The 12,427-nt window shown below is 40.7% G+C and overlaps 1 protein-coding gene across 3 annotated transcripts in view; it reads left to right on the forward strand.

Annotated features, from left to right (window-relative positions):
- Positions 1-12,427, forward strand: part of Mv (mauve) — a 43,914-nt gene that overhangs the window by 1,214 nt on the left and 30,273 nt on the right. For 2 of the 3 annotated variants that reach the window (XM_064037658.1, XM_064037660.1), the window contains exons 2-9: positions 1,506-1,600; positions 2,121-2,206; positions 2,336-2,478; positions 2,780-2,931; positions 7,739-7,881; positions 8,537-8,623; positions 8,711-11,055; positions 12,231-12,406. In XM_064037658.1, the coding sequence (XP_063893728.1) occupies positions 1,523-1,600; positions 2,121-2,206; positions 2,336-2,478; positions 2,780-2,931; positions 7,739-7,881; positions 8,537-8,623; positions 8,711-11,055; positions 12,231-12,406 (3,210 nt within the window). In that variant the 5' untranslated portion in view covers positions 1,506-1,522. Of the gene's footprint in view, positions 1-659; positions 959-1,505; positions 1,601-2,120; positions 2,207-2,335; positions 2,479-2,779; positions 2,932-7,738; positions 7,882-8,536; positions 8,624-8,710; positions 11,056-12,230; positions 12,407-12,427 lie in introns of those variants that run through there. The other variant, XM_064037659.1, reaches the window with a different exon arrangement.

A 12,427-nucleotide genomic window follows, 5' to 3' on the forward strand; every position in this document is an offset into this window, starting at 1 on the left:
GCAACAGTAAATAATTATTTAAATTCTCATAAAGTGGCAGTAACATCTTGAAATCTAATTAGTGTACCTGTGTTTATATAAAAAGTATTGTTGGCACAGTAAAATATCTCCCATTTGTGTTATCAGTTTGTTTGAGTAGTTTCATTGTAACACAAATCCCCAGACCGCACAGCAATCATGTTAATTAATCTATTATTACACAGATAATTGTGTAATGTGCCATTTATCTATTATTTCATTCACAATTCTATAGGCTGACATAATGAGATACTTTTTAAATGATATTTTATGATCCTTTATCTCTAACAGAGTCAGTAAGCAGTACACAGGGTGGATAAAAACTGACCCTATCATGTGTTTTTGTAGTGCTAGTCAAATAAATTTGCATTTTAGCAGCACATTTAATGTGTAAGTCGAGTATAACTCAATTGAACATAAATATACAGTAGGTATCCTGTGCATATTTCCTATCTCTATTTCTATTATTTTTACACATGCTAAATTAACATGACCATACCAGGGCAAACAGAAGTAAATCATTACATACAACAGCAGTCAGTATCTCAAGTCAGTCAGTCACTGAACTATCAACACACCATATCTAGAAACAGAAGCTTTTTAACCAACTATCTGTTCTGATTAGATTGGTAACGCTTGTTGAACATAATTATAGTTTGTCGTTAGAGTACATGTGAATCTCGCGACAGATAAGTAGTTGTACGACGACTGCTATCAGCAGCTCTCTCCGGCTCTTAATGACCGCGCAGATAAGGCTGCTGTAGTCAGTCTACACCCGGCGGTCACTATGTGCCTACGCACTGTCGCGAACCTGCGCCAACAATACTGGATTTACAGTGAACTCTTGGATTTGCAGTGCTTCTGATTGGATGATTAAAAATGACTATCGCTTATAATATCTAGTGCGAGTTATGAAATAAAATTGTTATTGAGACAGTTGGTTAGTAGCTTATACCTAATCGTTTGCAAAAGCTTCCATTTGCGACATAGTTATTTCTAGTGACTCACACAATGGAAACAGAAAGGAAAGTTAAAATTCCACTAATTCACTTGAGATATTTATAGGGCATTCGATGACGCCTTAATCTGTACTATCTGATTCATCCTTAGCTTCCCTATAATACATAATATTGTACCGAAGTAGCCAGCAAAAGCTGATGAAAATACGAATAACATTTCGTCACAGGTCACGTAAACCCTCCTTAATAGCCATGCCTTATGCACTTCTTATCAAACTAATCTTACAGTCAGACTAAGGAGGCAATACCTATACTAGGTACTGAACTGTTTCGAATGGTATATACCTAATCTTCGATCTATCGTCTTCCTAAATCAAACTTCATTCCCGCCCAAAATATCAGCAACTTCTGTTAGCTTGATTTCAAAACTCACGAGCAGTGTTGATTGTTGTCCATAGCTATGAGTGAGTTATGATATAGGTTCCTTATCAATGTAATGGATAACAGATGAGTATCGGCGTGTCACAGGTCGGCAAACAGTGCGAATGGCGACGGAGGAGGACATCGACACGCTCAAACTATACTGGGATCACTTCTTCAAAGCGGAGACTGGCACTTATGAGGTAACAAACATTTATTTTATAAAGTCACTCCATGCTTTAGATTAAAGATTCTAGAAGGAGCACCTGTATTCCTTCTTGTGTTGAAAAGAGCAGGTGCCACTTCTTTGCCGGTATCTTGTTGATACTCTTGACTCGAAAAGCCATTTTGTGTCTATTTAACAATCAAAAAAAAGAATCTTAACGAGGTGATCAACTGTGCCTATAGTATCCCATTTGAGGCTATTCGATTTGATGCAATTGCATAGCTTGCACTGACCGTATGAAATACGAAAGTGGTTACGATAACATCTAATTGAGCCACGGTCGCGCTCCACTGGCTACGCACTAAAATATTAATTTTGCTAAACATCCATTATGCTATTCTACTGAGGGATTAGTCAGAAATAATACACCTAAACAAAAATATTTGGAACGTTTGGAAAAAATATGAGACTCATAATATTGATATCCACGCGATGCCTTTATAGCCGCAATTGGACCAGATCTTTTAAATGATCGCTAAAACTGCCACTGTTTTCAGAAATCGACATGGCTGGATCTCTTCCTGGCCGAGTTTCTCATCCGTGTTAACGATGGCGCAAACCCTAAGGAGTTGATCAAGTTCTGGTAAGGATTCCACATAATCTACACGTACCTATGTAATTAAGTTTTTTCTGGATTTAATCGGAATATTGCTACTGTAAGATTTTTTTTTGTATTAAGATCGATTATTAAATGTATGGACTTGATGCACAGTCCGGTGAGTGGCGTGGTGACGCTGGTGGGGTGCGAGCTGCTGTGCGGCATCCACCGCGTGACGTCGTCCATCAACACGCACTACTCCGTGCCGCTGCCGGACGCCGCGCTCCCGCATCTCGACGCACGCGATCAACCACCATGTAAGTACCTACATCACAAAATTTGCTCCTCTAACCTCTTATTTCTCTGTTTTTTTCAAGCCAATAAGGCGTTCTATTCGCTATTCTGGGTTTGAAAGCGGTACATAGGTACATTCTGTTTGTTTGCATGTTGTTCTGGTTTACCTTTAGTTGGCGGAAAAAACACTACATCGCTAAATATTCAATAACTTTTACTTTTTTCCTCTACTGTCCCGTTAGTGGCTTGATAACGAATGCCAGCTTCATTACTGACCCAAAACACTACAATACTGAAAGTGATGTACTTACTCTTTACATGCAGGTACAGAACAAAAGCCGGAGGAGCAGAAAGTGGGTCCGACGAGTCTGTTCACGCGCATCAACACGCAGTCTTCGGAACAGATCCTCAAGAAGTACCTGCTGGGGGGAGTCGCCTGGAGGTGCCTCGTCTTGCTCAAGGCTTTAGGAGTTGAGGTGAGGATCCGCGAGTGCTATTCCTAAAAGCTGCACCCAATAGAATCATTTACCGGAGTTTTAGTAGGTATTTGTCTCCAAAATCAATTTTGGACCTCGTGATATCGAGGCATCAGGGTGGGTTGCATCGACTCTAACTTTTACTTTCAGTTCTTTTGACATTTCTAACCTCCTATATCGTCAAGACATCAAAATATTAATTAAAATTTCAACGTTATAAAATCTTAAGGTAAGTAATAGCAAATTAAATAATAAATCAAGCAAATATCTCGAACTTGTAATTGACAAGGTTGACACATCCATCCTTTGTTATGCTGCGATAGTGTATTGTTTATTACTAAGTTACATTTTTTGTTTCATAATTACTCACCTACTTGTCCATTTTGCTTTCTCTTTTGCTTAGTTATCTTTATTATCAAAAATACGAATTATCAAAGTCGATAAAGTTAATAAAAGTCAATGTTAAGGGTAAGAAAACCGCTAACCAATAGTACACACATTGCACATGCAGATATAAAATACCAAATAACTTTACTCAGACATGGTCTGCAGCGCATTATCTTGAGATGCAGAATGTCTGGCGGCTATCATCGAAATACATTACGACTGTCATTTAAATATTATTTCAAATGATTGGGTGGCCATTACTCCGCGTTCTCATACGTATTAAGTTATAACTTGTATATAAAATAGATCGGTATCTGTCGCTTATCGGTGCAACGGTGACTGGATGACATTTGCGCTCGCCTGCCCAGAGGTCGCTAATTGCTTGATGCTTAGATATCCGCTAATTTATTATAGCCGTTATGACGCTTTTTAAATATTGTTATTGATACTAGAAATATTATGTTGTGTGTTAGTAGATATTATTGGTTTATACATAGTTTATGGCCACTTTACATAGGTTTTAATTCAAAACATGTTCCATGGACAGAAACCTCATTAATAACTAGATAAAAAATCTGTAATATAGAAGCAGAAATGTTATTATTTTCTCCATAATCCTTTTTAAACGATACCTTATAGTTTGTAGTGTTAGCAGTTTATTCTGCCAATGACTCATTGGTAGATACTAAGCAGTGTGTCTCGAAGACCCTTGTATAATCGGATTGGCTGCGAATCGAACGACAATCTAGTGCAAATAGTGCTTATCGAGTTAATACCTACGTGGAGTATCCGTCGCATGTTTGGTTTAGCTTGTAAAACCCCTAGGTACATTAGAAACTTTTGTGGCTTTCCTGAGCAATTAATAATTGAAGCTGATGACGATGTGTATTAATATTTCATCACCATTTGGTTTTCGATCAGTATTTACTATGACAAATAATAAAACGCAATTTAATCTGAATTACTATATTGTTGTGGTTTGCGGTACAAATCTTATCTTGAATGGATTTTGTCACTGTAGGTATTATTGATGACTAGTACTGATGCACTGGGAATTGACTATTATAGTACCTTGTGGGAAAATACCAGTAACATATTTCTGTTTCGATAGCTATGTATGTATAGTAAGTTCAACTCAGTTGTGCGCGCGGCCTTATGTGTGGGTAACCCTTGTACATATACAGTAACTTTGTGTGCGTGGCAAGAGGTACAGTCGGGTACAATACAGTTATTTAGGGGTTGTATACGGGGGTTTAAAGAAAAACAGTTATTACGTAATTTAATGTTTATTTATTTATAATGATTATGAATCGCTATTTGAAAAATCAAATGATGAATTTTCGGATTCGCTACTCTCCAAGGAGAATTATAAATTCTGACTCCAATGTCAAAATGTCTATAGTATTCTTCTTTTTTCTTTTCTACATGTCGACAAGTATTACGCCACATCCCTTCATCAATTTGACTTAAACGTTCATTTATGAGTTTCATTATTTTGTTATTTTGGTCGACATTATGCGAAGCAATATAACTTTTTAAAATTCTCCACACATTTTGTTTACATTATTATACTAGATTATACCTCTTTTTACATTCTTAGTCCACACTTTTATTTATTGTCCACGTACCCCGAGCTAGAAAATATGTACTTAAGGAGTATTCAATTCTTAGATACTGTCAATGTCAATTTAAAAAGACGTATGAAAAAATAATGAAAAACTATATTTAATAATAAAAAGCTTTGAATGTCGTTTTATTTTTTGAAACGCTTTATCTGACTCCTTAATAATTTCTCCGCGAATAACTAGTATTTTCGTAAACGACTGTACCCATAAGAAAAAGTGATAAGAACACGTCATGCTCGGACGACGTCACTGTCACACGAATGAAAGTTGTATATTTACAAGCCGACGCACACATAGGGCCGCGCGCAAATCTGAGTTGAACTATCTATAAGACATGTTATTTTAGTTTTACCACAGATTATATAATAGTTACTACGTAACAGATAAATCACTCCATACAAAAAAGTCCATACCTACTGTTATAAGCACCTACAAGTTCCTAAACTACCTACAAATTCATAGCTGCGTTAGAAAATGAACCTTGAAAGCTCCAGCGCTCGATTGTTATTTCAATGCGATAGCGCACAGTTCAGTGACCGCGATCGTGCCGACAGCGAGCGTAGGGTTGCCTCTTTCTTTCCCATTTTATCCAGAACTCGGTAATCATTGCATGTATAACTAAGTATAAGGTATAAGTATCTATAATTTAAGTATCTAAAGTAAGTCGCTTATTTTTTAAATGACAAAGAAGATAAGTATTTTTACTTTAAAAAATATAGAAACCTATGTATATTCAAACATAGGTATAAAATATTTCTAAATAGTTTCTACCTACACAAATCAAAATAGTTCTTCAGTTTATTAAATAACTTTAAAAACCTAATAAAAAATAAACAATGACTGACTTGTCTACATCTCTAGGTAAACGGAAAAACGAAAGCTTTATATTTTTTCTTCTACTAGATCTGCATGCAACCAAGCACAGTAGATAACTGGCCAGAGGTCGACATCTCCACTAATAAAAATAATAAACATAAAACGCGCGCGTCGCGAGCGGCTGTCGAAAGCCCTGTGCCGCGAGGGGTTACCGGTAACCCAGCGAGCAGTAGGCATTTATCGCGCGCAAGTACGTCGAGTGACAGAGGCCTGGTTTTACTCCTAGAAATGTTGAAAATACATCCGTCTTCCAAATTCGTATGTGATATGAATGATATATCTTAATATCACATCGGGAACCACAGTTGGGATAGGTCTGTCCCCCGCAATGAAGTTACATACAATAATAGCTGCTTTGTATTGCATTGTATGACGAGTGCACTTGTGCAGTTATCGCGCAGGTCGCCACCCTCGGCGGAAACAGCCACTGTCACACTGCGATCAGTAGCACTACACTATCTACTGTCTTTTGTCTTTATCATGTGGAAATGATGATTCTAATAAATAAATGGGATAAGAAATAGCTGAAGGTTGGGTTTTTGTGGACCCTTGACCTCGTATGGCATATAGGTAAGCGTAAAAAATAACCATTTCTGGAATCAAAGAAAGCAACGATTATTACAGACCTTCTAATATTATAAATGCGAAAGTTTGAGGGGATGTTTGTGGGTATGATTGTTACTCTTTCACGCTAAAACTACTGGATGAATTAAAATTAAACTTGGCTGTAATATGAAGAGCTTACATCAACATCAGAATAAGATATTTTAGGCCATATTTCATCAATGTATTTTATGTCGAGTAGTAGGTTCCGTCTGGACGCGCGTAACTCTGCGATCGGAAGCTACCTTACTAGAAGATACAGTTACAACAGTTCAGTAGATAAAAGTATGTTTAATTGAAACTGTAAGGTGTAACACAGTTACGCAACTCTGCTTTGTTAGCATTGTGATACCTATGCACTCGATGAGCACTGCAAACATGCGCGGAAGTCTTGTCTACAACACGTACCTATCTCACTGTTTATTTGCTTTGTAGACATACGTAATATTTGAAAACAGGTTCAACACCTACAGGAAGTTTTCATTTCAGCCACCGATGGTTAAAATATAATAAGTATTGCAACGAAACTTGGTATATATATGTATAAACAAGTTGGAAATCGAAAATCTTTCAGTACCTTGATCAAGAAGGTCGAAGTAATCTAGTTCATTTATTAAGTAAATTGCAATGCATCTGTGTCAGTATTTTCCGATGCTCTCCGATCAGCGTGCTCTTAAAAATAATACAAACGTTAACAATTACAATAGGAACATTGTTTGACCGGTCCTATCTTCAGATCTTTATATCGTACTCATTTCACCGCGGAAAATCGTCAAAATTATCCTTGTATAAAACAGAGTAGTATCCTAGATAAGGTGTTATCAAGTAGCGTTTATGACTAATTGAATCTATGTAAACAACAGTTTGTCTGACATATTGACGTGTTGTGTTGCACGTATGCTGCGAGGCTCGTAGGAGACGTAACGAGCCTGTTTACTGACTGTTTGTCAGTTTGTGTGTAGTAATTAGAGTTCGATAACCTATAGCTCTGGCGATACAGTATCGCTGGCAGCAACAACCACCACTTGATAACTGAAGCTGCACATGTATCAATGTTCCTAATGACCTTTTGAGAGTTATAAATAGCCGGTAATTAGCATGCCAGAAATAAATATCTGATTGTTACTCTCCTTCAGATTTTTTTCATAAAAATTATGTAATCAGCCAGCCTAATGATTATGCTATGTAAAAATTGTATAATATTGATGTGATCATTGATCAGGCAATATGACTGTCTAAAGTTATCAAAAGACTTTATCCTGATTGTTATTTTGGTGACATTTACTACAGCATAATTTTGTTTGTTTGTTGGTCAGGGTCTGTCATGCTGTCGACAACTGAGCTCGGTGCTGATCTGGCTGTTCGGCGAGCTGAGCGGCGCGGCCAGCGACACCAGCGTGAACACCAAGCCGTCTCCCCCTACGCCACGGACGCCGATACACCAGCTGTTTTCTAATAGGTATGTGATTCGTACATCTGAGTAATTAACACCTGATTCTCCGTGGGTATAGCTGGAAAGAATAAGAAATGACATTCGGAATGTTTTGATATAACTAGGAAAAATTTAGTAGTAAATGTGAATTTCTGCCTACCTCAATCTTAGACACATAAGACACGCACAACCTGTTGTTACGCAGTAGTCCTGACCTACTCTCTATTCCCAAATAAATAACACTGTTCGAACAATGTTGTTTGTCGGTAGCTATCACAGTAACATACGCGGTACATAAACAGTATTGTATCAAGCCCAGTGCACATGTATAGGTGCATTTAGTATATAATCTATGGGTGCATGTATCACAGGGCCGATGTAAACAAGAATAGGTATAGTGTAACGTTACCGCACAGACCTTGTCTGCCCTTGACACCGCGACACATATCGAAAATATATATGGAACACCTTCTGGAATTGTTGGGTAAATAACTGTGCGTGTCTGTTTACTTAGCGTGATATCATTTATGACGGTAGAATACTGTGTGTTAGATTAGATATGTTTGTTTTGGGGAATCTGTATACAATTTATAAATATTTCTAACATAGTTGTTACGCCACAAATCTCGATGCTTTTCCCAACCTGAACTGTTGATTGCTTAAGCAATACGTTTTGTTGCAGAATATGGTCAAAACAGAAGCCTATTGGTGGGCAGACCTCCAAGGTGCACTCTGCTGCTTCGTCGGAAAGAGGCTCCGTCACTGGCAGGTACGGGACATACTCAACACTTACTTTTTGTTCTATAACTTGTTATTTAAATTGTACATTTTACTGTATGTGTTTTGTCGTCAACAGGTCGCGACACTCAACGTTGCCCAAACTAGATTCCCTAGAACGAACAAAAAAGAGGCTTTCCAAACATACAGACCAGTCGTCAGAGTCCGCGGACTCTAATGACGACCTACAGATATTGAACCGCTCTCTAACTATCAAAGTGTGCACGCCCAACGATGACTTCGAATATTTTAACAGTACTAAATCTTCTAACGAGTACCCGAACGACTCGTACTACGATCCCTTCTATACTCCTAGAAAAGGAAAGCCAAAAGCCGATGATTACATGAACGATAAACACAGGGAAATCATCAACTCAGAAATCACAACATTCCAATTTACCTTAATCATCACAGACCTACTGCAGGAGCTGTGCAAGGCTGAGAGCAGCCTGTCCGGGTCCGAGGGGTCACAGATCTCGATGCAATGCATTAACTTCTCGCTACGTAATCTGTGCTCGTTACAGTTTACTTCACTGCCACAGTCACAACAAGATAATACTCAAGAAGTATCTAGGATAAAGGTCGCACTAACAGAACTGCTAATGGTGTCATTAGACCAGGTCCTAATACATTCCGATCTTTGTGCCAAACTGATCAACAACGGAATATTACCGATGTTGCTCCGCATATTGGAAGACCTCATCTCCAAATGTAGACAAAACAAACTCGAATACCAGAATCGAAAAGAGGATAAGACTGAATCGGAAAATTTGCTCAAATTTGTATTCGGAATCGCGTACTCGATCACTGCGTTCTTCCACTGCCTGCTGATGCAGTGCCGCAGCGTCGATAAGCTCAGGGAGTTCACCGACCAGTTCAAGTTGTACGGCGAGTGCCAGAAGGGTGGACTGCTGAAAGACTGTATGGAGCTGATGATCAGGATCCCGGCGGAGGAGGAGGAGGTGGTGGTGCTGATCAAGAAGCTGATCGAGACGGTGGGCAAGCTGATCGTGGGCATGAAGCGCGTGCGCGCGGAGGTGGTGCACGGCGCGGCGTGCGGCCGCGCGCGGCACAAGGCGTGCCGCGGGCGCGTGGCGCGCGGCCTGCACCACCACCACGCCGCGCTGGGCGCCGCGCGCGCCGCGCTGCCGCCGCAGCCCGCCTGCTGCGTGGCGCTGCTCTACGCCACGCTGTCCGCGCTGCTGGCCGACGACGAGCTGGCCGCGCACGCGCTGCTGCGCCACAAGGTGCTCAAGGTCATGCTCAGCTGCGGCGTCTGCTGCTGCCTCGAGCCCGCGCTGCTCATGGAGACCATCGTCAGGCTCATGCTCACGCACGGCAGCGTCGCTTCCCTCTGTCTCCAAGTGTTGGAGCATACCGTCTATGGAGAATTGGGCGCGAGTATTCTCATACCTAAAGTGACAGACCAACTTCCATGCTCTATTTGTGAACCAAGTGAAGACAAGAGAGAAGTGAACAAGAAGCTGTGCTCGCACGGCATCAGCCCCATCGAGAGGAAGAGCGTGTGGTCGTTCCTGTACCACTACAACTCGCTGCTGCAGCTGGACAACCACAGCAACGTGCTGCACGCCACCGTCAGCCACCTGCTGCGCGTCACGCCCAAGTGCCGCATGGAGATGAAGTACGAGCTGCTCTTCAGCGTCATATACCCCACGTTCATTGTCGCCAAACACAGATACATCATACGCATGGAAGAGTCCGCATATTTCTTAACAGTATCTTGTCTTAACATTTTCGCTAGTCTATTGAATACGGTGTCGTTCGCCGAACAATTCATACAGAAGGGTGGACTGAGTTATGTACTGGAACTTGTATCACTATCAGAATTCTCCAATCAATGCTGTTCTATATTAGAAATCGCAATCATCGTTGAAGTTTTTAAACTAATGAAGGAAAATTCTGACATGACCTACTACAGAGAGATGAGCACACTGGCGTCGGTGCAGATGTTGTTCAAATCTCTAGCCGAAATGACGGACAAGTGCTACAAGATATACCGGCTAAAGCTGCCGGGGGAGAAGTTCGCAGAGCTGTGTGACGTGAGCAGGGAGCGCGACATGCTGGCGTTCATCCACCCCGCCGAGCTGCGCGCCACGCAGCACTCAGCGCCGCAGTCGATAAACACTACCTACGCGTGCAGCGAGAACGTCGTGGAGCAGACGATAGAAGACCACATAGAGATAGTGAAGAACGTGTGCACGTTCTGGAGGAGCTGCGCCAACCTGTGCCTGTACAGCCCGATGTTCCGGCAGTACGTGACGGGCGAGGCCGCCTTCCTCGACAGCTACGCGCTGCTCAAGCTGCTGCTGCACTACCTGTGCCACTGCGACTGCGCGCCGCAGGAGATGCGGATACTCATCAAGATCACTGAGGCGCTGCTCACCGTGCAACTCTCCGCCTCAGGTCAGTACTTTCAGCATACATTATTGCATACAATTTTATGAAGTCTTTCCAAATTGGATCAGGGCATTAAAGCAGGCAGTGTCGTAAATCAAAACGCATGCAACCAGTGGAATAATTTGCCGCTAATTACATTAGAATGAGTTAAGAATGAGTCATTAAAAAATTGGGGGTCTTTTAATTAAGAACCATTTAAGTATATGACCAAATGTGTAACTTCTGCGAATCTCATGATTTGTTTATTATTAAATCGATATTAACATTTACAAGAGTGTTATCTAGAATGCTATTCAGAATATTTTAAGTTTTAAAGATACTACATTTACATTAATTTATTATGTTGTATTGGTAAACAACTATGACGTCAAATATTACAGCGAAGACAGCAAATAAATAATTCCCACCTATACTTGATCAATTGTGATGACTAGTGCCATAAGCCGAGCAACTTATCCGACTAATCCCATAACTTTATTAACATAGAACAGTTGTACAATAACCCGCTGTAATCCGACACCCCGAGCACAACAGAAGAAGCCCTATACTGTTTCATACACTGTCAGGAGTATTAGAAACATCATACAATTTATAATGCACTTTAAAACTTTTGGATTAGGTGTCATTATCGTTTGGGGACAACGTCTGGTTCGGAATAACGCATCCAATGTTAAACGATTATAAACTTAGTGCTAATGGAATTAAAGTCGTTAATGGCGCATTAATTTTGCCATCACGTGTCGCTCGCAGACTGATCATTTCACAGTTGATTTGGTTACAAATAGTTGTACATCAGTGCAGTGGCGTTGATCAAATGATATCGAACACTTTTCATGACTAAAGTAGGTAATCCTTTTTGACAAATATAATTTTCAATGAACAAAGGTTCTCAAAGCGATTATTTTTGATCCTGTATCTCAAATTGAAAATACTTTCTAGTTTTTTTGCAACTTTCTACAATAAGCCTTGAGGCTTGGCATACAAATAGGTATAGGCGTCAGAAATCTTGGTCTTTGGAGATAAGCCTTCACATACAATTCAACTATGATAAAACGGTACGGTACAAACAGACAGACATGTTTTGCTGGGGAGTTTGTTGCGCCACTTCTTCCCAGATACGATCTTCTTTTTTTACGCTGATTTTCAGCCTTGTTTGATTAAATGTTTTTTTTTTCTATCAGATGTGACATCAGGGCGATCCAAAGAGACGAGCTGTGCGCTGGTCCGCGCGGCGCTGTGCGCGGGCGGCGCGGCGGAGGGCGGCGCGGGGCTGCGCGCGCTGTGCGAGGCGCTCATCCGCGTGGCGGCGGCGCGGCCCAGTCGCGTGCACGTCATGCCGCGGATTACGCATGCTAAGGTACCGTGTAGATACCGTACC

This window comes from Helicoverpa armigera, chromosome 13 (assembly GCF_030705265.1).
Source record: "Helicoverpa armigera isolate CAAS_96S chromosome 13, ASM3070526v1, whole genome shotgun sequence".
Classification (NCBI taxonomy): Eukaryota; Metazoa; Arthropoda; class Insecta; order Lepidoptera; family Noctuidae; genus Helicoverpa; species Helicoverpa armigera.